Raw genomic sequence first — 27,701 nt, forward strand, 5'->3', positions numbered from 1 at the left:
ATAACCTTTGCTTCCTAGGAACTGATTATACTTGAGACACTAAATTCAGGACAGCTCCCTTTTCCCCTTGGAGTCAGGGGAGAGATCCTGCTATTGAGCAGCTCCTCGTAGACTTAGGGATCCCACACTGTGCCTGGGATTTGGGCCTCTGCCTCAGCTCTGCTCTGTCACTTGTATGCGGAGGGCAAATAAGTTAGCTTGCTTTTAAGATGCCAGAAGAAAAATCTCACTGCACTTTATAAAATTCACCTCTTTTTTCAGCTAAAGAAAATGTGTCATCATATGCCATTTCTAGATCAGTTGCCATGTTTAAATATGGCTTTTTTTTTTTTTTTTTTTTTTGTAAAGCAAGGGAGATTTATTAAGGCATTAGAGGGGGACAGGCTGAGCTCAAGATGGCACCAGCCTAAATATGGCTCATTCTTTCTTCATTTTCCTTGTTAGTTGTTCTTGTGGCTTCCCTATAATTTAGTGTATTTAAAAAAAAATAGCCGCCCTGCTGCCTGTAGCATCCCAGGGTTCACCCCAGCAATGGAACAGTGGTCCCATGTTTGTATTAAGAGCTAATGAGGATTAATGGTCACTGCTGCTGCCCTGTCTAGTCAAAGATAAAACTACCCATGGCAAACCCCCTGATATCTAGGACTGAAACTGGAAGAAAAACACCAATTTGTTACCAAGACTCCTTTGACTTTACTCTACTCAGGCGAAAATGAACTTTTCTTTTGTACCTGCAAGCATCCCTCATGACTACCTGAAGCCTTTGTATAAGACCCTGGTCCCCGAACTGCATGCAGCCAGCTGGCTTCTCTGGGCTAATGGGCACCCCACCTGAGCCTAAGTGCTTCACCACTGCTCCACTGGGTTCTGTTGGCCATTTCTTTTGCCCTCCCCATTTGTGACTGCCCAGGTCTATATACCTTTGATTCTGCTGAGCAAGTTTGGGGCAGCTTGGCAGAGGAGACGCTGCCACCAGCCACCCTCCTCGTTTGCCCACCCCTCACTGTGCTGTCCTCTATAGCTGCTTGACAAAGACCCAGAAATCTCGTTAATAGGGCCACACATGATTTACCTGCTAGGGGGGCCTTACAAGTCTACTCCTACTAACAGTCATGTGACTTTGTGTTGGGGGCTGTATCCCAAGGCTTCAGTCATCAAAGACAGGTGATTTTTCAATGGGCATAAAATGGCATTTTCATAGAAATCAGCTCTCTGAATGACAATGCAGTTTTCAGTGTTTCCTGAATCCTGAGTATTTTGCTTAACGGAGAATGTATGGATTCTGAATATAGTACTTGTGAAATTTTTTCTTGCCTAAAGAACTTCAAATCCACTTTTTTTTTTCTTTTATGAATTTGAGTCTCAACTTAGAAAAAAAAAAAAGCAACTGATTTTAGTTTCACAAAAAAAGTTTCCTGGACTGCAAATGAAGGAAAAAAAAAAATCTTTTTGGGGTTATCTCAGGCCTCCTCTGAATAAATGGCATGCAGAATGCAAGTGTCCAGTTCTCCCCCCAACAGCCAAACTCCCATGAGCATGGTGCCACATGTGCTTTTAAGAGGGTAAATGTTACATTATGAAACTAAAAAATACCTTTTTTAATAATAATCTGTGAAAATGAAGTTCTTAGGAGAAACTACAAGTTGAAAGCTTTCCAGGCAGAACTGTCATTATCATTATTGTTGATGAACTTCTTAAGCACGTTTGTCTACCTCTGCAGTAGCGCAATGGCATCAACTTTACCTTTATGAATAAACTGCACGTTGCCCTTGGGTCATGTTTTGTTAGGATAATATTTCCTTCAAAATCTTTGCTCTTTTCATTACATTTCTTCAGCAGAAAATACGACAAAAATTCCAGAGGTTTGTCCTGAAAAATTCACCCCCCCCCCCGCAAAAAAAGAATTCATATTTAAAATTCAGGTCAGCCAAAGTGCAGCAAAAAAGGGAACACATTTTTAGTAGAGTTTTCAACTTCTTACCTAATTAATTGACAAGTCCGGAAAACAAAGTAGCTATTTTTCAATTCAAGTCAGTCCCAGGGGCTTTCTAGCTAATCTTGGTTCTCAGCTCTTGTCACACTCCACTTAGCATGCCAAGGTCTTGTGGGAGGGTCTCAAGATCATCCAAACTGAAGTGGCCCCCACTTCAGCCTCTTAGCCAAATGAGGAAAGGGGACAGGACGACTCTGTTGTCTTGGAGGAGGCCTGGGGGAGAGGCCCCAGCAGCGCAATTCCTGGGAGAACACCCGGTGAGACTCCCTAATTTGGTTCCCCCCCCGCAAGCTGTAGGTTTGGGCACCACCGAAATTATATCACACGAGGTTATTTTAAAATAATTCAGTGGTAATAAGTACCACGAACCTACACGTTTAATAATTCCTTGGTGTTTGGAGACATGCAGAGCATTTCAGGGCCCCTGGATCATCCCTGATTATATTATCAGCAAATTTCCCCTGGGCCTGTATTACTGGGATGGCCGAGGGGCCGGCCAGTGCGCTGAGATGCTGAGTCGTCAGAGAAGAAAAACATGGCTTCCCGGAACTCCTCAGGCTCCACACGGGTCCGCTAACCCCAGCGATGTCTGGGGCTAACCCAGGAAGCCGAGCGGAAACCACAATAGGTCGGGACAGAGTGTCCAGAGATGCTATTAAAATCACCCAAAATAGAGTTACTACAGTGGGAGGGAAGGATGTGAGAATTTTTCCTTGGAAAACTAGAGACCTTATAAAGCATCAGGTGTGTTAATGCCATCCCTATTCCTGTCCTTGTCTCAGCTGCCCCTGAACTGAGCACTGCATACAATTGTCCCTTTGTATCCATGGGTGACTGGCTCAGGACGTCTGCAGAGACCAAAATTCTTGGATACTCAAGTCTCTTGTGTAAAATGGTGTGCAGCACTTGCATATAACCTAGAGCATCCTCCCATATACTTTAAATCATCTCTCAGTTACTTACAGTACCTAGTACAATGTAAATAGCTCTCAGGCCAAATTCAAGTTTTCCTTGTGGAACTTTCTGGAATTTTTTTCCCGGATATTTTCAACATGTTGGACTCTGAGGATGCAGAACCCATGGGTGTGGAACGCACAGATATGTAGGGCTGACTGGGTTTTATTTTCCTATACCCTTGCTATGGTCTCAGGGCAGAGTATGTTCTGTACACTGCCCCTCCTCCCTGGGTCCTGGTATGTGGAGTGACTTCTGGAAAAGCATTCAAGATTTGCTTCTGATGAAAATGCATCTTCAGGCTTTCCTCATGCTTATCCCCAACCAAATCTCCGATTTGCTTCTGTTCTCTTGGCGTTCTCTTTCCCTTCCTAACTAGCTTCCCCTACCTTTTGTCTTTTTTTTTTGGCTGTGCCTGTGGCATGTGGAAGTTCCCAGGCCAAGGACTGAACACACACCACAGCAGAAACCCCAGCTGCTGCAATGACAACACTGGATCCTTAACCTGATGTACCACAAGGGAACTCTGGCCTTCATCTTTTTATATCTGGTTTCACACTTTCTCAGTTTTTCTGCCATAATTGTTGTTAACTGTAGAATAATGTTTATGTGAAATATAAACCCACTAAATGTGTTTTTTTTAAGTTACTTCTGACTGAAATTAATCACAAGACAGAAAACAGTGCATTGTGTAACCGACTTTAAATAACCAGGAAGATTTTCCTATATGTCTATTTTGAATAGCTAATACATCTTGGGTTTGGAATCTCAGTGACTTTTTTTTTGTAAACGGATGCAATTTCTCTGAGGAATTGTATCCCAAAAGGATAAACTGGTAAAAGAAAATAATAAGTGCAAACTAAAAATTTATTTATAAATTGGGGTTTTCATAGTTTGTTTTATTCAAAGGAACACTTACAGAATTTTCTTGTGAAAGTTCTGTCAATCCATCTGCCAGAGCTTGTGCAATTTCTTGGTTATTCAGAATGTGAGCCATACCCATGGTGTCAAATATAAATTGCCCTGTAAATAGAAGGTCATATGCACTGTAATTAATTTATGTAGGAGATGTGATCAAGAGGAAAATGCAGTCCTCTAAGTTGCTTGTTAGTGAAAAAATGCAGAGAATAAAAATTCTATTATTCGAGGAGGATTATCTACTAAGATAAAATATAAAATGAGTAAAAGCATCTAAATGTAGTACCCACCCTGACAAAGCTGGTATTGAATGAAATCTGTAAATTGGACCAGGGAAAAAATGTGAAAATAAACCTTATAAAGTTTCGATTCTGAACTCTATCAAAAATTCTTGGAGTTCACATCACGGCTCAGCAGAAATGAAACCAACGAGTATCCATGAGGATGTGGATTTGATCCCTTGACCTGCTCAGTGGGTTAAGGATCCAGCATTGTTATGAGCAGTGATTTAGGTCAGAGACATGGCTTGGATTCCAAATTAAATATTTTAGACAGAAAATAAGTTGAACTTAATTATAGAACAATTTAAGTAAAGGATTCTGTGGTCTAGGAGATGGTTAATTGGGATGCAGATGCTTAACTTTTAGAGCAAATTATACGGGGAAGGGATAGAGCTCTCTGGTTTAGCAAACAACAGATTTTATCTAGGTAAATAATAGGCTGATTTAGAATTGATAAGATGGTAACATTTGAAACCAAACACTAGCTTCAGCATTTTGTAGATGAATAAATTTGCTCATGGTGGAAATTCATGACATTTGAAAAGAGATATGAAGAACAAAGAGAATAAAGTTTTACCAATGAACTTTAATCCACTTGTGCATTCCTAAACTTGCGTTTACTCTGGATGTGTAACAAGCTTCATAGTTAATCTGCCACAGAAGTAGCAAGGACTTCTTACCTATCATCCTGCCACTGATATTCTTCTTCAAGTCCTTGAAGAGAGGACTTAATTGTTTCCTTACTGATTTCAAGGTGTCTTCCAGAAAGTCGGTGAGGTTGGACCATGCCTGCAGCTTTGCTTCGCTGAAATAGATGGAAGGGGGCGCCCTTTCCCACGGTCGTCCCAGCCAGTCACTAAGAACTGACATTATTTTCTCCATTTATTATCGCAGACTTAAGCTCAGAGGAAAGAATTCTTCTCAGTTATAGTACAAAAAACCCCCAACCCTTAATTGTATTTATCTCTTGCTTATCATCCTTTCTCATTAGAAGACTAGGATATGGAGTTCCTGCCATGGCTCAGGGATAACGAACACAACTATTATCCACGAGGACTGGGGTTCAATCCCTGGCCTTGCTCGGTTAAGGATCCAGAGTTGCCAAGAGCTGTTGCAGATACAGCTCAGATCTGGCGTTGCAGTGGCTGTGGTGTAGGCTGGCAGCTATAGATTGGATTCAACCCCTAACCCGGAAACTTCCATATGCTATAGTGCAGCCCTAGAAAGAAAGAAAGAAAAAGAGGAAGGAAGGAAGGAAAGAAGGGAGGAAGAAAAGGGGGAGGGAGGGAAGGAGGGAGGAAGGGAGGAAGGAAGAAAGAAAGAGAGGAAGGAAGGAAGGGAGACACCCATAGTCTGCTTTCAAAGGTAAAATTAGAAATTCAAATAGGATTCAGTGAATAACTTTAAATGCTTCTCTATTCTGATAGGTAAGGTGAACATGTGATACTGTATTTGAAATCAAAATTAAATAGCTGCAGGATTTTTGTGTCAGAAAGCAGATTAGACATCCAAGTAGGAATATACTATTTAATGTTTTCATCCTAAAACTAAAAATACGGGAACACCCCATTCTGCCTGGTTTCCCCATCATGTCATCCATCATGTCATCCAAAGTCATTCTCATGGCAGCCAATCCCCTATCTTTCTTACTTCATGTCAAGTTGCTGTCTCTATGTATGTCTACATGATGGTGTTGGGTGCTTCGGAAAGTTTCTCTCCTTGAAGATCAATGACTGAATACCTTGGCCAAGTGAAATTTGATTTTCTGTCCTAAATGGATAGATTGGTTGTTCTTCATCCATTTTTGCTAACAAATGTGCAAGTATTTATCACATGTTCTTTTAGAAGGAGAAGAAGAAGAGTGGGAGAGGGAGGATGGACAGGAGTGAGAGGAGACAGAGGAGGAGAAAAGGAAGAAAACCTATGTTATAAAGATGAGTTTCTGCAACCTACTATCTTTGTGAGGCTGATTCGTCTCTGCCCAGGGCCAAATATGCCCTCATTTGGTGATGTTGCTATATAAACTAAAATTAACAGGAGCCTTCTGCTACAAAACTATATTAGGTCAATGTGGTTTTTGTTGTATCTACATCGAATCTCCCCCCCCCCCCGCAAGTTTTCCAATCATGCCAGCTTTCATCAGCCTTGAAAGACCCTTGGCATTCGGGATTACAGAGGTAATGCTTTATATAGTTTCTGCATCATGTTTTATAAGAAGTGAGGGAGTTTTAAAAGGGAAAAGGATTAGCATTATGGTAGCAAAGCAATTTGACTCTCTCATGCATCAGCCAATGTCAGATTTGGATCCAATAGTTGCAGCTTTAGTATCAAAATGGAACTTTGCTTTCAGGTGTATTTTATCTCCTTTTCCTCTCAGATAATGCTATTGAAATAGAACTTGAGCCAGCCCCTTCACTCTCTCTTTGTAGCTGCATTACATTTTTCCAAATGAAAGTGCATTTATTATGTTTTACTAAGAAAAACTGTTCTTTGTACTTATTCCCCTGGATCAGTTACTCTACATCTTTGTTTAACTGTTAAAGCTGATGTTTTCAACAGAGTTTTGCAAATGATAGTTTGAAGCAAATATTTGTAAAAATAATCCCCTTGTAAGCAAATGACTGAGTGATGAGAAATGACCTAGTTTGGGACAAGACAGCCTTCCTTCAGAGGCATGAAAGGCAGTAATCGACTTCGCCAGAACCCGAGTTATTAGCTGTATTTTGTCCTTGGTGATCCTGGAGTTGGTAGGTGTTATTGGGACCTGTCAGCACCCATATACACTTACTGTGTTGGTATGAGCCGGTTGCAATCCCAGCAGGGGCGGTAAATAACGTGCCAGTTAGTTGAGACAGCTGAGAAAGAACTTCTATTCCTGCCTCTGCACAGCCAAAAATACTTTCATTAGTTTACTCACAGGTTTTACCATGAACAGTTAAGTATTCCTTAAGAGCGCTAATGAGCTGGCCAAGAAAGGCCCCTTGTAGGGCTTGTCTTCAGTTCAAATCCCTCGTGGAAAAATCCATCAACACTTTACAGTTCGGCCCTAAGCACTGAAGTCCAGACACTTAGTTCATGAGGACTGACAACAGGGCGGAGAAAGAGGTGTGAAGGTTGACCTGGTGCTTCTTTTAAAATTTGGAATACTCAGGCCAAAGACAGAGAAAAGTCTGCATATATTTTCTAAAGCAGTCTGACTCAAAGGAGGAGTCTCATTGTAAGAGATTACACTTAAAACTGTTAAACACACGATGGAATACAGCGGTCATGTTTTAGCATTAATTTCATCCCTTCCTCAGTGACACAGCATATAGATTAAAACACTTCAAATGAAACTAACATATTGGGCAATATATTTTAATTCTTAGTGATCCAGGAATAAATGGTCACTCCAAATTGCTTCAGTTGCCTACAACAAGGTGGCAGTGGCTGAAAGGTTGGGATGTCACTCACTGGTGTCTAATGTTTTCACCAACAAATAGATCAGTGAAATCGAAGAGAGTCAATAAGTGTACCTCCACATATATAAATTAATTTTACAAAAATGTAAATGAAAGCCACTGGGAAAGGATGGTCTTTACAACGAATGGTGCTGAAACAATTTGATAGCCACATGTATTAAAAAAACAAAAAACAAAAAACAAACTTCAGTTTGTACCTTGAATTCTATTTAAAAATAAATAAATAAATGAGATGGATCACAAATCTGAATGTCAAACTTAAGACTATAAACAATTTAGGAGAAAACATAGAAGCAACTTTTAGGTAAAGGTTAGGTCAAGAATTTTAAGACATCAGGAGTTCCCGTCGTGGCGCAGTGGTTAACGAATCCGACTAGGAACCATGAGGTCGCGGGTTCGGTCCCTGCCCTTGCTCAGCGGGTTAACGATCCGGTGTTGCCATGAGCTGTGGTGTAGGTTGCAGACGCGGCTCGGATCCCACGTTGCTGTGGCTCTGGCGTAGGCCAGTGGCTACAGCTCCGATTCAACCCCTAGCCTGGGAACCTCCATATGCCGTGGAAGCGGCCCAAGAGATAGCAACAATAACAACAACAACAACAAAAAGACAAAAAAAAAAAAAGAATTTTAAGACATCAAAAGCATGATTTATAAAAGATTGATAAATTTGACTTTATTAAAATTTAGATACTCATGTTGCAACAGAAGAAAGGGTGGGGGAAAAACTGTAACTGTAATGTATACATATAAGGATAACCTGACCCCCTTGCTGTACAATGGGAAAATAAAAAAAAAATTTAAAATTTCTTGTTTTCAAAAGAAACTGTTCAGAGAAGGAAAAGATAAGCATAAACTAGGATAAAATATTTGCAAATCACTTTTCCAGAGTATTCAAAGATCTCTCAGTAAAAATGAAAGCCCTAATTTTTACAATAAGCAAAGATTTGTACAGACACTTCACCAAGGAATAAAAATAAGCACATGGAAAGATGCTTAGCATCAGTAATCATTAGAGAAAAATGCAAATTAAAACCACAAGGAGGTACCACTACATAGCCACTTGAATGGCTCAAATAAGAAAACTGACTCAGGAGTGTTGGGCAGCTGGAGTTCTCATCTACTGCTAGTGGTAATATAAAATGGTACAACCGCTTTGGAAAACAGTTGAGCTGGTTTTTGTTTGTTTGTTTTTAAGTTAAACATACACCTATCATATGACCCTGTCATTCCACCAAGAGAAATGAAAGGATGTGTTCTCAGCAGCTTCACTTCTAAATGCCAAAACCTAAAAAGAACTCAAATATCTATCAACAGGTTAATGGATAAACAAATTGTGGTATATCTGTACAATATAATCATTCCCAACAGTAAAAAGGAATGAACCACTGATACCAGCATGAAGTTGATGAATCTAATTATTTGCAGTGAAGGAATCCTGACCAAAAAAAAGAATGCACTCTGTATGATTCCAATTATGGAAAATTCTATACAATGCAAACAAACATATCACAAGATCAGTGGTGACCTCAGTTTGGAGTGGAGAAGTGGAGAGAGAAATTGCAAAGTGGCAAGACGAAACTTGGGCATGATAAATATGTTCGTTATCTCGAATGTTTTATGATGTCACATGGTGTGACATGTCAAAATTTATCAAACTACACATTTTAAATACTGTATATCAACTGTACCTTAATAAAGCCATTTAAAATTTTAAAGAAATGCAAAAAAAAAAAAAGAGAGAGCTAAGCTTTAGGTTTCTGGCTTATGCAGTAACAGGTGAGTGAGGCTATCTTAAGTGAGGAATCCTGGGGAAGGAGCTGGCTTGTGCTGGGAGGCAATCAAGAGTTTGTTTCAGGTGTGTGAACACTGAGATGCCTATTCACCACGCAAACTAAACACCCACATAAAAGCTAGATATGAGCCTGCAGCTCAGCGATTTCAGGGTCAAAAAACTGGGGAGTCTTCAGCCTACAGACTGAATTCAGAGTCGTAGAATAGATGGGACTTCCTAAGAGTGTAGTCATGGAAAAGAAGGGAGCCAGGGATTAAGCCCAGCATTCATTTTGAGGTCTCCCAGAGGAGGAGGAGCCAGCAAAAGAGACTGAGAAGAGGCCACTGAGGTCGGAGGAAAACAAGGAGAGGGTGGGATTAGGGAAACCAAGCAAAGAAGAGAGTCTCGAGGAGTGGTCATCTGCCTCAAACGCCACTGAGGAGTCAAGGCGAGGTGAGGGCGGAGAAGGGACCACAGGATTTGGCCACATGGGAGTCACTTATAGTCTCCCCAAAGTGGCTTCAGTACAGGGAGACCACTTGGAGGAGCTTGAGGAGTAACTGAGAGGTGAGGAGGGTGGAGGCAGTCAGCCAGCGGATGACTCTCCATGTGTGGCTTTGGGATCAGCAGCATCGGGTCCACCTGGAACTTGTTAGACATACAAAGTCTCAGCCCCCACACCAGACCTCCTGAATGTGAAAGGCTACAACACCCCTAGGTGAGTCAAATACAGACACAAATTTTGAGAACCACTGGTATAGTCAACTCAAAAATTGGTGAGAGAGGAGTTTCCACGTGGATCAGCAGTAATGAGCCCGACTAGTATCCATGAGGATACCGGTTCGATCCCTGGACTCACTCAGTGGGTTCAGGATCTGGCATTGACGTGAGCTGCAGTGTAGGTTGCAGACACGGCTCAGACCCGGCATTGCTGTGACTGTGGTGGAGGCCAGCAGCTGCAGCTCTAATTCGACCCCGAGCGTGGGAACTTCCACATGCTGTGGGTGGGACCCTAAAAAGACCAAAAAAAAAAAAAAATGGTGAGAGCAAGTTTAAGGTCTCTTTTTAGGAGGGGGAAGGAGAGGGAGGAGCTACTACAGGTGTTCTTCATTTGATAGGAATAACCCAATAAAGGAGAGGATTGAGGCTGTGGGAGGGGGTCTGAGTATAGGAATGAAGTCTGGGGAAGGTGAAAGGCGATGGGATACAGCTTCCACGCGGAGTGGTTGATCTTCGATTTGAGCAGGAGTGCTTCTTCCATCATAACAGAAGGGAAGACGGAATGAAGGTAGGGTGGGGGAGGTGGTGGGTAGGTGATGGGAAGTAAATCAAGGAGTTTCCTTGGGGAAGTAAAAAGTAAAAGGAACAAGTGAGAGGGTTATTGACAGAATGACTAAATAGGAGGAGGCATGACCTAAGTCATCTCAGAGTGCAATTTACCAAATGGTAAAGCAGGGGGACTGCTGGGGTGGTGGGACCCCATGTGATATTTATGCCATTAAAGTTCGGTCAGAACAGTTGTGTTTCTCTTTCCAACGGTCTCCCCGGCTGCATAGCTTATGCAGATGGTGGTGTTTTAACCAGCACTGGAGAAAAAGTAACAGAAGTTCAGATTCTTTGCAGGAGGGTAACGGTAATGACCAATCGTTCAATGCAGGTTTAACGAGGGAGCAGCCGAGGTCTAAGGCAAGGCCATAGAGAGGGAAAGAGGGGGAGTGTGTGGATTGAAGATCTTCAGGCAGAGAAGGACAGAGTGGGAATATTTGAGGACATAGTTTGAAAGTGGTTCTCAGACAGACAGATGCTTGAGATCAGGATTTCAGAGGTGATACAGCTGCCAGGGCTGACGAGTTTAGGAGCAAATGCCTGAAGTGGTGGAAGATTTTTGCCTGAAAAGCCAGTGTCTTCTGACTGAACCAGGAGTTTGGTGGTTCATCCAAGTGGAAATTGATAAGAAATTCAGGGATGACTTTGGAGTCCAGAATGGCAGTGGAAAATCTATTTTAAGGACTATTAAGTTTCACTTAAGATGATTTTTGTGTCACCAAACCTGTTGTTCTTTTCCTTTTGTCCTTATTCTCTCGGCCTTTCAGTAGTTTCTCACATTCTTTTTTTCCCTACTAAAAATGTTGTCTTGCTTTCATTATTAAAGTAATACTAGTTCACAACAGAAAGTTGAGGCAAAGAAAAGGGAAGAAAGGATCCCGCATGTGTACACGTACCTGTTTGGTTTTAAATTTTAAATTTTCTTCTCTGATCTACAAGTGTCTGAGTTCTGAAACCTTCACTTTGTAATGTAAAATACTACCTTATGAACCATTGTATGTGACAAGTTGAAACATAGTATGCATTATTCTATGGACATAGCAAGGCTACTGTCTCATCCATCATTTCCTCAGTTACATGCATTGTTTTTGTCCTTAGGAGCAGGGTCTAATTCCCTTTGGTTGCTCTCAAGATGTTTTATCCTCCTCAGAGAGACCTATGTCCCTTTCTTTATGTGCCAAGGATTTTCATTCATGCATTGTAACTGCATTGCTCAATGTTTTATAATTGTCTGAAACATCCTGACTATTGACCTATATTTACCCTAGGTCTAATTATATGTATGACATTTATTTTCACTTGTGTTGAATATGTATTCTTTGGTGGATTCTTCCAAGATTTTATAATTTTAGTAGCAATAAAATTATGTATCTAATTGCTAAAAAAAAAAAAAGGGAAGGGGAAACTCACCCGTCTTACCCAACTATTGTTAGCATGCTGGTATACATCCTTCCACCCCCCCCCCCACACCGTCACCCCCACATACACAGGCTCTAAACACTGGGATCACACCATCCATAATCTTTGTAACCTCCTCTTTTCAAACTGACTTTAAAAGTAGAAAATTTGAAAAATACATCTAGAAATGGATGCTGTTACTATCTTGCTCTATTTCCTCCTAAATTTTTCGGTGCCTATTTTCTAAAATGGCTGAGGTTACATAATTGTAATAACTTGTGTAAAAGAAAAATTTTTTTACAATAATTTGTAATTTGTTTTCTGTTCAACCCCTTCCAATTCTTGTTTTTTCCCTTGCCTGGTGGAAGCCTGCCAGGGTCCTGCTTTGTATGTATTGAATAGTCCAGTGAAATCTGAGGATTAAGAACTTTAAAATTCACAGTTCCCTCAGGAATGGGTAGCAAGAAACTGTTTGAGAAACTTTAATTTCACACTCCGTCTCCCTGCTCTGCTTGGTTAAAGAATAGCAGCAATAAAAAACAAAACAAAAAAAACCCATAGCTGATAAATCCATGAATGCAAAGGTCTTATTTAACAGGTATCTGTTAAATATGGCTGATACCAGACAGGCAGGCACTTAAAAGTATCGGTAACCACACTCATCTTTATGAAGTACTTTACTATTTTTTAATACTCTTAATACTTAAGTATTTTATTCAATTTAAGTAATTGTTTCAATACTCAGAAGTCCCAGAGGTAAAGTACTATTATCCTAACTTTTATTTGAGGAAACAGATCCATAAACTGGGCCAAGGCCATGGAGCTGAAGTGATAAGAGTGAGATTCAAGTTCAGATCTCTGGGCCCCAAGTTCTTGCCCACTTTTTCCAGGTTGAGAACACAGCAGAGAACATTTTCTCAGACTGACTCACTATGGTTTCTATGGTGATCAGAAACTTGCACCCAGCAGTCCCATTCTTGGGCATGTATCTGGACAAAACTTTCTTTAAAAAAAGACACATGCACCTATATATTCACTGCAGCACTATTCACAAAAACCAAGATATGGGAACAACCCTAATGTCTATTGACAGATGAATGGATTAAGATGTGGTATATATACACAATGGAATAATACTCAGCCATAAAAAAGAACAAAATAATGCCATTTGCAACAACATGGATGGAGCTAGAGACTCATATTAAGTGAAGTCAGACAGAGAAAGACAAATACCCTATGATATCACTTACACCTGGAATCTAATATATGGCACAAATGAACCTTTCTACAGAAAAGAAACTCATGGACTTGGAGAACAGGCTTGTGGTCACCAAGGGGGAGGGGGAGGGGGAGGGAGTGGGATGGACTGGGAGTCTGGGATTAATAGATGCAAACTATTCCATTTGGAATGGATAAGCAATGAGGTCCTGCTGTATAGCACAGGGAACTATATCCAGTCACTTGTGATGGAACATAATGGAGGATAATGTGAGAAAAAGAAAATATATATATATACATATGACTGGGAAAAATAAAAAATAAAAAAAAAAGAAAAAAACTTTCACCTGTACTGTAGAGGCTGATTTTACTGTGTTTTCCAGAAGAATCAGAAATAATGTCCCCAGCTGGCTTTTGCCAATAGTGACTTTTTTTTTTAGGGCTGCACCGATGGCATATAGAAGTTCCCAGGCTAGGGGTCAGATTGGAGCTGCAGCTGCCAGCCTACACCACAGCCACAGCAACGCAGGGATCTGAGCCGCATCTGCGACCTACACCACAGCTCATGGCAACACCAGATCCCCACCCACTGAGCGAGGCCAGGGATCAAACCTGCATCTTCATGGACACTAGGTGGATTCATTTCTGCTGTGCCACAGCAGGAACTCCTGTGATTTTATTTTTAAGATTTAATGTTTTCCATTATAGTTGATTAGTGACTATTTCTTTAGGGATGGGTTACTTTGCCCATTAACTCTGTTGCCCTTTCCCCCTAAGTCCCTGCATATGTGAAGTATAAAGAGAAAAAGAAAGAAAAATATGACGGAGTCACTTGAACTGAGGGCATTTTATAAATCCACAAAATACCACACCAAAGTAGGTCTGCCCACTACCTCTCAAAGCTGACCTGAGGCTCCAAGTGGTACAAAGACATCCACGTGACCCCCTGCTTCTTCAGGGGCCACATAGCTTCCTAGTTTCTCCCAGAAGTCTCTCACTTCAGGCCTCAATAAATTTTTAATACCAACTTTGTAGCCTAAGGGGGGGAAAAATCAAAATGTCATGTTAGTTTAAGAGGAACTCTGAGCAGTTTGTGAAAATGTAACAGTTCAAAAAATCAACATCTTGTAAGACCAAGACCTGCAGGGCATCTTGGCTTCAGTGCTGCCCCCACATTAGGGCTACAGGACATACCACTGGACTCCACCATGGCCACAGTGTCCTCTGGATTCACTGGACACTGAGCTCTTGGATTTAGGATGTCGCATTTCTGCCTCCACTGGGCGGCAGAGAGCTACCAGGTTCACAGCAGGGCAGAGGATGGAAGGCCAGTTATGTCCTGGGATTTCAACAAAGTTCCAAAGTGGAAATGTTTCCCGAAATTGCCAGTCAAAAAATAAGTCCTTCGGGAGTTTCCACTGTGGTGCAGTGGGTTGAGAATTGACTGCAGCGGCTCTGGTTGCTGTGGAGGCAAGTGTTCAATTGCCCGCTCCTCTCAGTGGGGTAAAGGATCTAGTGTTGCTGCAACTGTGGCTGGGATTCAGTCCCTGGCCTGGGAACTTCCATACACTGCGGGTGTAACAACAACAATAAAAAATTGGATGGGAAATATCGCTGTACCCCTCACTTCCTGGGAACTGCGTGGACGATTCAGCTAATCTGTGTGTGTCTGGACCCATCTCTAAAGGAGTCCCGGAGACTCTGCTTTCATAAGTGCCAGTTAGGAAAGAAAACAAAGTGGGGTGCCAGCATCCTGACATTGACTCTTTGGTGCTGAGAGGTCTAGATACACAATGGAAGAATCTTTCCCAGGGACTGGACTGAGAGGTTTCATTTTTTGTTGTTGTTCAGGCAAAGCTTTTGGGGAAACAGTACAAATATACAGAAGGAAACTTTAGCTTTCTGAGGTATTTTGGTATTTTACGCTTGCTTTAAAAAATGAAAATAGGGCAAAGGCAAGAGTTTAGAAAACTTTCTCCTCCAGAGAAGAAGGCTGAAACCAGGAAAGCCTGACAGACTCCTCCACCCCACAGGTGAACGCGCCACCACAGTGTGACCTTGAGATTGACACCTGCTCCCCACTTTAGAGAAGAGCCATGGTGTGATTCAGTGTAAATTTAAACCCCAAGCTAATAGCAGCTGTGCTTCACTTTTGAAGGCTATATAAAATTGAATTTGGAGCACAACTTGCCCCAGGCACAAGTAAACTAAAGAAGAAAAGCCAAAAATAAGGTAAAGTGAAAGCAAAAGCAGTTCATTTTTGCTAATGATAAAATTCACCGCAGCCATTCCGCATATGCAGAGTTCCAGCTACAAAGATGAAGTTTGATCAATGGTACAGGTACAGATGGTCCCCAACGTAATGCCGGTTCGGCATAAGATGTTTTTGACTTTATAATTGTAGGAAACTGATACATATTCAATAGAAACCGTACTTTGAATTTCAGTGTTTTCTGGGGCTAGCAGGATGTGGTCTGATGCTCTCTCCTGAGGCTGGACATTGACAATGAGTCTCAGCGCCCAGTCAGCTACCTGAACACGAGGGTAAACAATCAGTATACTTACAACCCTCTGTGTCTACACAACTGTTCTGTTTTTCACACTCAGAGCAGTATTCAATAAGTTACATGAGATATTCAACACTTTATTACAAAACAGATTTTGTGTTAGATGATTTTGCCCAATTATTTGCTAATGTAAGCGTTCCGAGCATGTTTATCCTGTGATGTTTACTAGGTTATGTGTATTCGGTGTACTTCAACTTAAACCCATTGTTAAGTTGAATATATTTTATTGGGATGTAACCATATCATAAGTTGAAGAAGACCTGTATTCCTTCTACCATTTGTGAGTTTCCTGCCAGCTGGATCCTCTACCACCTATTTCCTCTCTTCCCTTATTTCACAAAGACGGAAGATTTCATGTTGTTAAAACTAAAACTTAAGACCTATTGCAGACATAAAAGCATGGAAGGTTGCAAGTTATAGAATGAGGAAGAATAGAAACTAAGAGTTTAGAGTTCCCTGGTGGCCTAGTGGTTAAGGATTTGGCGTAGTCACTGCTGTGGCTCAGGTTCTATCCTTGGCACAGGAACTTCCACATCTGTGCATACAGCCAAAAAAAAACAAAACAAAAGTTTATTTCTATAACATTCATTATCTTCTTGCTCCTCAAAAGGGTAATCATTGAAATGTTTTAAAGATGGCCCATGGCAAGTTAATTTTGGCCAATCCTTTCCTTTGTAGTATAAGCCATTTGGAAATATGAATATGGGTAGTGCACACCAGTGCATGGATCATGGTATTTGCTGCTGTTAAAATTGTTTCACTTTCATCAAACTTAAAATTTCTTTTGTGCATCACAGAACATAATGAACTTACAATAAATTGAGCTAAAGAAAAAAAAAAAAGAACATAATGAACAGAGTGAAAGGCAGCCTACAGAATGTGAGAAAATATTTGCAAAACATTTATATGGGATTAGGAGCCAGACCATATAAAGAACACCTATAACTCAATAACAACAACAACAAAAAAATCAACCCGATTAAAAAATAGCAAAAAACTTGAACAGACATTTCTCTAAAGAAGATATACAAATGGCAAACAAGCATATAAAAAGATGTTCAACATCACGAATCATCAAAGAAATGCAAACTAAGTTATAATGGATATCACCTCATACACATTAGGATAGATACTATTAAAAAAGATAGCAGAAAAAAACAAGTGTTGGTGATGATATGAAAAAATTAGAATCCCGTGCACTGTTGGTGGGATTGGAAAGTGGTGTAGCCACTAAGGAAAATAGTATGAAGTTTCCTCAAAAAATTAAAAAGAGAATTACCATATGATCCAACAATTCCACTTTTAAGTGTACATCCAAAGGAAATGAAAGCTGAATCTCAAAAAGATATTTGCAGGAGTTCCCATTGTGATGCAGCAGAAATGAATCTGACTAGTAACAATGGGGATGCAGGTTCAATCCATGGCCTCAGTGGGTTGGGATCTGGATTGCTGTGAGCTGTGGTGTAGGTCACAGAGGCAGCTTGAATATGGCATTGCTGTGGCTGTGGTGTAGGCCAGCAGCTACAGTTCCAATTTGACCCCTAGCCTGGGAACTTCCACATGCCACTGGTGTGGCCCTAAAATAAATTAATAGATAAACAAACAAAGCATTCTGAAGGCCATACATATGGACAAACCCTGCATCAGTGCAAAGTAGGTTGTCCTTTCCAAGCCCCTGTCTTACCTTGGAGTAAGTTGATTTCTCTGCTGTTTCCATCACTAAATATTCCCATACTCTGTACCTTCTGCCCATCCAAAGCTTTCTCTGTGAGATAAAGTAGGCTTTCCAAGGTTAGGCTGCTGTAGTCATACACCACAGAAATGATGCCTGTTCTGACACTGCTCACCACCATCTGGAAAACAAACCAGAGCTGTAGGAACCAAAGCCCATCATTTTAGAATATCTATTAATAAAGACAGTGAATATGTAATCTGCTGTGATTTTTAAAGTCTATTTCTTCAGAAATTATGGAGGAAGATAAGCTTTCCCTTTCATCAGTCTCTTTTTAAATTATTTCATTTCTTTTCTACTTCAAGAGGGAAATTTTAAATGCATTTTTTAACTCCACTACTCAGAAATACCAGCAAAGTATTTTCCTCCAGCTTCTTTATCTTTGTACACACCCATGCACAGAGACATATATACAACTTTTTAAAAATAAAATTGCAATCATACTATTTTGCAATGGACTTCTTAAATAGATTTTGTTTTCCTCTTAATCATGACTTTTTGAATTATCACTACTGATAAGTATTTCCCACTTAGATAATAAAACCACTGTTCTTTGAATTCAACAATCAAATGATTTTCTCGTTGTGATAAAGTCAATTCATTAGCAGCAAGTTGGAAAGTCACTGGAGCTGCTGGGTTTTCCCAAAACCTCATGTTACCTTCTGGAGGGCACAGTTCAACTGAATAGAGAACTACCATATGGTTACACTCTGCTTTTTACCTAAATCCCTATTACATTCATAGTCAAATAAGTAATCACAGCATGGTCTTATGTAAAGAAGACATTATTATTGGGAGAATGGACTTATACCAGTTTATTCACCCATACTCTGTCACCACATATTCTCTGTGCTCAGTATGATGCATTTTTAAACATTAGAAAAGCTGTTGGAGTTCCCGTCGTGGCGCAGTGGTTAACGAATCCGACTAGGAACCATGAGGTTGCGGGTTCGGTCCCTGCCCTTGCTCAGTGGGTTAACGATCCGGCGTTGCCGTGAGCTGTGGTGTAGGTTGCAGACGCGGCTCGGATCCCGAGTTGCTGTGGCTCTGGCGTAGGCCGGTGGCTACAGCTCCGATTCAACCCCTAGCCTGGGAACCTCCATATGCTGCAGGAGTGGCCCAAGAAATAGCAACAACAACAAAAGACAAAAAAAAAAAAAAAGCTGTCAATGGCCCATGTGGAGATCAAAGTTCTGACTTCCAACCTTGCTTTCATTAAGCTAACCAGTTGTAAACAATCTATTTTATTTTTTATTTATTTATTTTGCTTTTTAGGGCCGCACCAGCAGTATATGGAGGTTCCCAGGCTAGGAGTCAAATAAGAGCTACAGCTGTGAGCCTACACCACAGCAACTCGGGATCTGAGCTGCATCAGCAACCTACACCACAGCTCATAGCAACATCAGATCCTTAACCCATGAGGCCAGGGATTGAACACGCAACGTCATGGTTCCTAGTTGGATTCATTTCCACTGTGCCACGACGGGAACTCCCAGTTGTAAATGAGCAAAATCAATTCCTAGCTACTCAGAAAGAAGTGATTTCCTATTTTAAAAGCAACCATTTTGTTGCAAACAAGAATTTTTTTTACAAAAACTTTCTATGTAAGCCAGTGAGTATAATCTACTAATGCCATCCCTTACCTATGTCCCTATGTGTGTATTAATGCATATATATGTACACATATATACATATTCATATATATAAATGTTTCCTATGCCTTCTTTGTGCTTCATTTTTCTTCATATTAAAATTAAAAATATATAGACTAATTAGAGAAAGAACATATTTTCATTTAATGGCACCCTCATTAATCAGATCACAAAATAGGATTTCCTGACCTTTTTTTGAGTGATGGTAGGTACACGATAATATTAAATTCCTTGGTCATTCCAAAGAAATTTTAAAATAATTTGTATCATGTCCCTCTTTTATGGATTAAATACAACAGATTTGATTCAGTAAAGTTTGTTGGGGAGTTCCCGTCGTGGTACAGCAGAAATGAATCCAACTAGGAACCATGAGGTTGCAGGTTCGATCCTTGGCCTTGCTCAGTGGGTTAAGGATCTGCTGTTGCCATGAGCTGTGGCTTGGATCCCGCATTGCTGTGGCTGTGGTGTAGGTAGGTAGCTGTAGCTCCGATTAGACCCTTAGCCTGGGGGCCTCCATATGCTGTGGGTGCAGCCCCAAAATAGCAAAAATAAATAAATAAATATAAAGTTTGTTGGAAAAAAATTATTGGATACCTACTAAATGCAAGGCAGTTTAGGCCTTTTGTGCTTTAAAAAAAATTTAGATTTATGGTTATTTTTTATAGCTCTTTTGGGTCTGTAAATTTCCACTTAGACCACTTTCCTTTTAAGAGATGAATCATTTTCACAAACTTGGTGGCCAAAAGATTGTCATACATCTTCTAGGGGAGATGAAAACCCAATCTGGTAAAGGGCTGGCCTCCCAACACCAGTGTGTACCTCATATGCAGGAATCCGAGACGATATTAATATGAGGTGGGGCTGGAGCACATGTGAAGAGCTGCCATCATTTTTATAAACTCCACACCAATTTTTCTTTGAAAATGAAGGATAGGAGTGGCATCCAGAAACATTGCTTCTATAGGAAGAGAGGGGAGATAAGTGAACGTTTGATTTTCCCTGAACTTGGTTTTGATAAGTGAGCACCAGTGTGTCCTCTGGGCATCAGTTCTCAGGTACAAGGCAGGTGGCCTCAGCACCTTAGTCTCTCCTTGCAGTTTTCAGGGACTGGTGGGGTCAAAGCTGCCCTCTGGGCCTCTCCTGCTGCATCCATGTTATACCAGAAAGGGCTCTCGGAATTTACTTTTGTGGAACACTTAAAACCAAGGTAGTGACACACTTAAGGACACAAAACAACATTTATACAAGGAGCAGCCAAGGGATTTTAAATGTCCTTAATCATCTGGGCCTCATGGTTTTCCAAGTAACGTCCATTCTCTCTATGGCCACCCCACCCCCATCACCATTCAGATATGCTTAGCATGAAAAAAATTTCTGGAAAAAATGTTGTTTTTGCTCAGTAACGTTACAGAGAAAATGTGCCACATCTGTGAGTTCCCGCTGTGGTGCAGTGGGATGGGTCACGCCTCTGCAGCCCTGGGACACAGTGCGGTAAAGGATCTGGCGCTGCCCTATGCAGTGTAGATTGAAACTTTGGCTCGGATCTGGTCCCTGGCTCTGGAACTCCCTATGCCACAGGGCAGCCCAGAGAAAGAAAAAAAAAGGAAAGAAAATATGCTATATCAACAGGATAGCCTCTTTGTAGGGTTAAGGATATTTGAAATGTAAAGTTTGAATGGTATGTATTTCCCTCTTCAGAAGCATGTTAAAGACCACTGTTCTTGAAGACTAAGGAACTATTTCTATTGCTATTTCATAGGATATGCACCATATACTTACACTAGATCCCTGGGGTTAGCGAAATTATTCTAGAATGGATTCCTGGTATCATGGGATGGTCCTGAGCCTCCCATACAGGGAGGTTTGCTTACCGCTTGGGCAAAGCTTCTAAAGATGCCAAAACAAGCTGTTTCTCCAGAGTTTCCTGTAATCCCACTTGGTCCCTCATGGTCTGGGAGAGACGTGGTTGGCATTTGGATTTGAATAATCTAGAGCAGCGTGTTCCACTCACCCAAGGGGGTCGAACTTTGAACAACTCCTCTGAAAAACAAACAGCAGCAGTCTGGGCTGTCTACTTCATGCCTCCCCCAGCCAAGTCGCCGCAGATAAAGGCATCAAAAATAAAGCTGTACCAGGGCAGTATTCCAAATGGCAGTAATTATAGCCATTTTTATAGACTCCATTTGGTTCTCTTATCCTTTCTGCTCTGTGGCTACAAGTTACCATTCACTTCAGGTCAAGAAACAAAGCTCAGAGGACAAGTAACACTTTTCTTGTTAGAAACCAGTTCATCAATTTCTAGGCTTCGCATCCATTTTTGCCCTTCTTCTTGGCTTCATGTAACTTCCCATTTGTTACCCTTTCACAAGAGGGTGAGTCAGTGAAAAAAAAGACGGGAAAATCAGATTTGCTGATTACCTTTACACGTTGTGCAAATCAAAAGGCTTGGCTGAAAGTGTATCTCATGAAAAAAAAAAAAAGTCATTCTTCCTGCTTCTGTTTCCATTTTCATTTATCTTCCTTTTCCACCAATCCCAATTCTTTTGAATTATCCTGAACCTGTTCATCTGCCTTTACCTGTGTTCATCTTCCTTCTTTTTGTCTTTGGTCTTATGGATGCACTGATATTTGACCTTACCTATTTCATCAGAAATCCTGTTGTTTGCCTAACTAACTTGAAATATACAGTGAAGAACAAAAGAGCTTTCATTTAGAAAAGGCCACCTAGAGGCTATTTCAGAAAGACATCACTATCCTCCTCTGTGGGAATCTGTTTGTAAATCGGTTGGTTTCTACAGCACTCGGCTAATGTGTAATGTTTGAAAATGCCACTCACTTTTACGTAGCGCAATTTTCTCCCAAATTATTTTCCTTAGGTGTTTTTCTCTCTGCCTCTCCTGTACCTCCTCATCTTCTGTTTTGGGTTCATTCAGGGTTCCATAAACAGCAGCAGCTTCCCTAGGGGTTAGCCAGTCTAGGTTGGACACACAAGCAATGTAATGGTGCTTCCAGGCACCATATTCATTCTCTGCTGGAGTATAGGGCAGAAACCATCCAAACTTAATGCATTTGGGCATCCATAAGCAGTCCTTCAGAAAAAGAAATGAGACAGATGAGTTGCAAGGACAGTTTCCTAGTAATAATATTTTCAGGTACACAGAGAATTATTTATTACTCTGAGATGTCTTTCTTTGTTTCTTTCTTTGTTTCTTTGTTTCTTTCCTTCTGTGTTTCATTTCAGTCAAGGTTGTTACCACTGAGCCAGGATAGGAACTCCACTCTGAGATTTCTAGTGCAGGTGACTTGACATCTAAACTTAACTCTGAGTGGAGTTCCCATTGTGGCACAGCAGAAACGAATCCAATTAGTATCCACGAGGACACCTGGGGAACTTCCATATGCTGCAGGTTAAAGCAAACAAATAAGTTTGACTCTGAGAAATAAGCATACCTTACTCTATAGGAAAGATATTCTCTGGTAGACATATATATTATATATGAATATATGTATCAGTCATCTTTGTACACTTCCCCAATACTCTCATAGCAATCTGGTTACTTTAACCCCGGATTCTGAGGATTGATTCTTCTAGCAATGGTGTGATGGTTTGTTTCAGACCAGTTCTCTCATGGGAACAACTCTGATTGACCCATATGATATTGCCAATGTGCAACCAGTTTTGATATATGAAAACAGCAAATTTCATGAGGTTTCATCTAATCAAATACCTAGACAAAATACTCTTAAAACAGTTATTTGAGCTACTGATGCAGTAGGACTCATACAGCCAAGATCCCAAAGGAAAGGGAAACCCAGAGAGGTAATAAATAACCTGATTTGGCCTCACTTTTAATTTCAAGGCACTTGATAGTTCCAAGGTAAGGCTTAGGCTGAGAAGCAGAGCAGAAATTTATGACTGAAAGGCTTAGAAGCTATTAAGCATTTTAGGCAATCTCACAGGGCAGAGAAGAAACAAATTTAAATTCAGGGCCCACTATGGGGAAGAGTCCTGATAATGACACAAGGCTTTCAGCTGATTTCCTTTTCAGTAAGGATAATAAGGAATTAGACTGAAGCCAGCTTTGAAATATCTCATTCTCTGATTGGATTTAAGTGATTTATTCCTACAGCCTAAGCAAATGCCAGAAGCAAAAGCAAATTCTCCCTGGAGGAAGATAACATTATCCAGAGTCTCAGATCATTACATCAATTTTTATACTCAATATTTGGTACTCAACCAAAAATATCAGGTACATAAAAAGGCAAAGATTGTTTGTTTCTTCTTTTGTTTTTTAGTAAATAGAGACCCTCGGGAGATCCAAAAGTTGTAATTATCTGATGTGAACTTTAAAAAAAAAATCCTATAATTAATATGTCTAGGAAATTAAATGGCTGGGTGGAAAACTTTGGCAAAGTAATCAAATCAACATTCTAGAACCAAAAAATATAACTGAAATTTAGAACTCAATGGACCAGTTTAAGAGCAAGTAAGAATCCAACTAAAAAGATCATTAATAAAGCTGAAAGCTAGGCCAGAAGAAAAATCCAGACTGAAACACTGAAGGCCAACATTATGGAAAAGACACATAAGAGACTATGAAACTTACAGAACATGGTAAACCAATCTAATGTATTGAACCTTAGAGCAATACATGAAGAGACAGCATCTGAGAACTTTGCAAAACTGATAAAAGACATTAAATCCCCAATTTAAAAATAAGTGCAAAATACAAAGCTGGATACACACACACACACACATCTCTAGGTACGTTATAATAATATGGCAGAAAACAAAAGACAGAGAAAAAAATCCTAACAGTATCTGGAGAAAACAAATACTAAATTTAAAGAAACAACAATAAATCTCCCTACTTCTCAAAAAAAGGTATAAAAACCAGAGAACAATGGAAAAATTTTCAAATTTTTATAAAAAATTAATTGCCAACACAGAGTTCAAATTCCCAGTGAAACTATCCTTCAAATTTGAAAGTGAAATAAAGATATTTCAGACAAAAACTAAGAGAATCTGTCAGCAGCAACCTGCACTAAAAGAAATATTGAAGAGAATTTAGAAGAAAAGTGGTACCAAAAGGAAACTCAGAGATGCAGGAAGGTATGAAGAACAACAGAAAAACTGGTTACTCATAAATAAATATTGACTACATAAAACAAGGGTAGTGAAGCCTTGTGAGGTGTGTGTGTGTCATATATATATGTATATGTGTAACATTAGAATATTTGACAAAAAGGCATAGAAACTGGGGAAGCAAATGAAGTAAAAGAGTTCTGCACATCGTGCATTATCTCACTGGTGTTAAAATAACCCTAGGATAAGTGCTATAATCTCTATGGTAGCTATGAAAGAACTGCAAAAGAATTTATAATTAAACTAAAAAACATTTAAGGTAATCCTAAAAGAAGACAAGGAGAAAAACAAAATATAAAATAATAAATAAAAATAGTAAATTAGTGGGCTTAAGCCCAAATACATCAGTGTTCACATAAATGTAAACAGACTAAATTATGCCAGCTAAAAGGCAAAGATGGTCAAATGTTAAAACACCACCACTACCATATTCGGTTAGCAAGACATGTTCCTTGAATAGAAGGACACAGAAAGGTTGAAGGTCTAAAGAGGAAACAATATACTGTAAAAACACTAAGCCTGGATTCTAGATCCATGGCTCGCAGTGGCTTTTGCATGTGGCCGCTCCACTGAAGCCAGGTATTGTGAGAACAGAATCTCAACACAAGCCCATCCTGGAAAGTTTGTGCAAGTCAAAGGATGAATTATTGACTTCTATTTAAAGTAGGTCTACATTACATTTCGTTACATCTTTTAAAAGAAAACGAGGAGACAAGCAGGTCAGAGGGAGAATTGACAGCAGAGGAGGTAGAAGGTCTAGGTTTATATTCTTCAACAGATGTTAGCCAAAGAGGGATCAAAGCTGTGGTTGTATAGCAACTTTTGAGGTGTGTTGTCATGAATAAAATAACATCCTGTAAAAACCAAAACTTAAATAATTTTTCACAAAACATCAGACTCCTTAACCAAGACAAATTATTTTCTAAATACTAAGCTGAATATTTAAAGATTATTAAAATTACATGAATTATTAAAATAGTGTATATACCCTGACTTACAAAATAAATGACTTGTATTTAATTAATCCCCATTTTTTTCTCTTAAGGGTAAATTACTGTTCAGATACCCTCAATTATTATCTTCAGGGAAGGGAGCTACCCCATTTGCCTCATTACAGATGACAATTGTATTCGGTCCCCACTTCTAGGAAGTGACAAATAGTAAACCTGTTCAGTTAAAAACTTCCAGGGCCAGCTGACTTGGGCAGCTGCACATAAATCTTTCGGATTTAGAAAGGAAAAGATATATAGAGAAATGAAGCGTGGTAACACTGTCGAGAAATCCACTTTGGCCACTTGCATCCTTTCTGAAAACCAGTCTTGGACGATCCTAAAAAGAAAAATACAGAAACTTAGTTCAGAACACTAATATCTAAAATTGATTAAAAATCCCGTATAAATATTGGTCACTGCTCTTTCTCTAAGGTTCTACCTATTAAAAATTAAATCCTAAGTAACATAAGGCTAGATCTTTAAGAATACTGTATCCACTTTCAATGATCCATTCTAAAGAGGAAGGTTTTATTTATTCATTTATTTATCTGGTCATGCCTGCAGTATGTGGAAGTTCCTGGGCTATGGGCCAAACCCACACCACAGCAGCGACCTGAGCCACCAGATCCTTAATCCACTGTACCACAAGAGAACGCCTCTAAAGAGGAAGATGAATAAAAACGCACATCAAAAATCCACAGGAAAAAAATCTGAAACAGTTGTTTAAGATATAAATCTGTGTTTTTTCGCCTTTTCCTTTACCCAAATTTAATAAATCAGCAAGGCCGGTCAGCTCTACAAATATTTATCTCCAAGTATGTTCCTCAGTCCAGCTACTTCTCCCCAACTCCACTGCTTTCGCTCTATTCAGGGCACCTCCACCTCTCTTCTGGGCAATTGCAACCACCACCTGATTGCCTTCCTGCTTCCACTCCAGTCTTCCAGACTCCATTCTCCACAAAGCAGCCCAAGTGGTTTTAAAAATGCAAATTAGAGGAGTTCCCATTGTGGCTCAGCAGTAACAAACCCGACTAGTATCCATGAGGATGCAGGTTCGATCCCTGGCCCTGTTCAGCGGGTGAAGGATCTGGCCTTCCTGTGAGCAGATCTGGCATTGCTCTGGCTATGGCATAGGACAGCAGCTGCAGCTCCAATTAGACCCCTAGCTTGGAAACTTCCATATGCTGCAGGTGTGGCCCAAAAAAAAAAGTAAAACCCTACAATCACTTTCCAATGCAGTTAGAATGAAAACCTATAGCCTCATTGTGGTGAAATAGTGAAAAATTTATACCTAACAAAACAAGATTGTCTAGGCTCACTTCTTCAATTTAACATGGAATAGAGGTCCTAGTCAGTTCAATAGGGAAAGAAAAAAATAATAAAAGGTATATGTATTGGAAAAGAAGCAGTAAACTCTCAATTCATATACCATTATGTACAATCTATAAATCAACTACTTAAATCATTGAATGTATTAGTATAAAATAGTTGATAATTTCCCTTTTTTAAGGATGTTTATAGGATTGTAACAACATCCCTTTTTTCATTCCTGATATTACTAATTTATGTTTTCTTTCTTTTTTTCCTTGGTTAGTCTTGCTAGGAGTTCATTGATTTTATTGCTATTTGTAACAAACCAGCTTTTGTTTTCATAGATTTTTCTCTATTGTTTGTCCATTGTCTATTTTATTGATTTTCACTCTTCATCATTTCTTCTACTTACTTTGGGTATAATTTGCTATTTTTCCCCTAGTTTCTTAAGGTGGGAATTTAGATTTTTTTTTTTTTTTTTTTTTTGTCTTTTTGCCATTTCTTGGGCCGCTCCCGCAGCATATGGAGGTTCCCAGGCTAGGGGTTGAATCCAAGCTGTAGCCACCGGCCTACGCCAGAGCCACAGCAACGCGGGATCCGAGCCGCGTCTGCAACCTACACCACAGCTTACAGCAACGCTGGATCGTTAACCCACTGAGCAAGGGCAGGGACCGAACCCTCAACCTCATGGTTCCTAGTCGGATTCGTTAACCACTGCGCCACGACAGGAACTCCAGAATTTAGATTGTTAATTTTAAACCCCCTTTCTTTTTCTCTAGCAAGCATTTGCATAATTTCCCCAAAAGCTGTGCTTTTGCTGTATCCGACACACTTAGTTTCTATTTTTCTTGTCATTCAACTTGAAATATTTTCTAATTTCCCTTGTGATTTCCTTTGACCATAGGTTATTTATAAGTGACATTAATTTCTAAATATTTGGGGATTTTCTAGTTCTTTTTTTTTTTTTATTTATTTACCCACTGT

General features: G+C 40.0%; 1 protein-coding gene across 6 annotated transcripts in view; it reads right to left on the bottom strand.

The window, feature by feature from the left end:
* The window catches only part of ECT2L (epithelial cell transforming 2 like), a 79,739-nt gene that overhangs the window by 19,229 nt on the left and 32,809 nt on the right, over positions 1 to 27,701 (bottom strand). For 3 of the 6 annotated variants that reach the window (XR_014845391.1, XM_013992524.3, XM_085025004.1), the window contains exons 4-13: positions 25,581 to 25,743; positions 22,105 to 22,357; positions 21,140 to 21,308; positions 20,088 to 20,226; positions 17,569 to 17,737; positions 14,225 to 14,353; positions 6,935 to 7,027; positions 4,827 to 5,009; positions 3,867 to 3,970; positions 1,744 to 1,869 (exon numbers count right to left, since the gene is read on the bottom strand). Coding sequence is in view for 5 of the 6 variants with exons in the window: in XM_013992524.3 (XP_013847978.2) it covers positions 1,744 to 1,869; positions 3,867 to 3,970; positions 4,827 to 5,009; positions 6,935 to 7,027; positions 14,225 to 14,353; positions 17,569 to 17,737; positions 20,088 to 20,226; positions 21,140 to 21,308; positions 22,105 to 22,357; positions 25,581 to 25,743 (1,528 nt within the window). In the remaining variant the exon portion in view is untranslated. The remainder of the gene's footprint in view (positions 1 to 1,743; positions 1,870 to 3,866; positions 3,971 to 4,826; positions 5,010 to 6,934; positions 7,028 to 14,224; positions 14,354 to 17,568; positions 17,738 to 20,087; positions 20,227 to 21,139; positions 21,309 to 22,104; positions 22,358 to 25,580; positions 25,744 to 27,701) is intronic. The other 3 variants (XM_085025030.1, XM_021087372.2, XM_085025025.1) reach the window with 1 other exon arrangement.

The sequence above is a fragment of the Sus scrofa genome, chromosome 1 (genome assembly GCF_054392235.1).
Source record: "Sus scrofa isolate SSC_HxYL_T2T_F1_AM1 chromosome 1, Sscrofa_HxYL_maternal_Yorkshire_Landrace_v2.0, whole genome shotgun sequence".
NCBI classification, from domain to species: Eukaryota; Metazoa; Chordata; class Mammalia; order Artiodactyla; family Suidae; genus Sus; species Sus scrofa.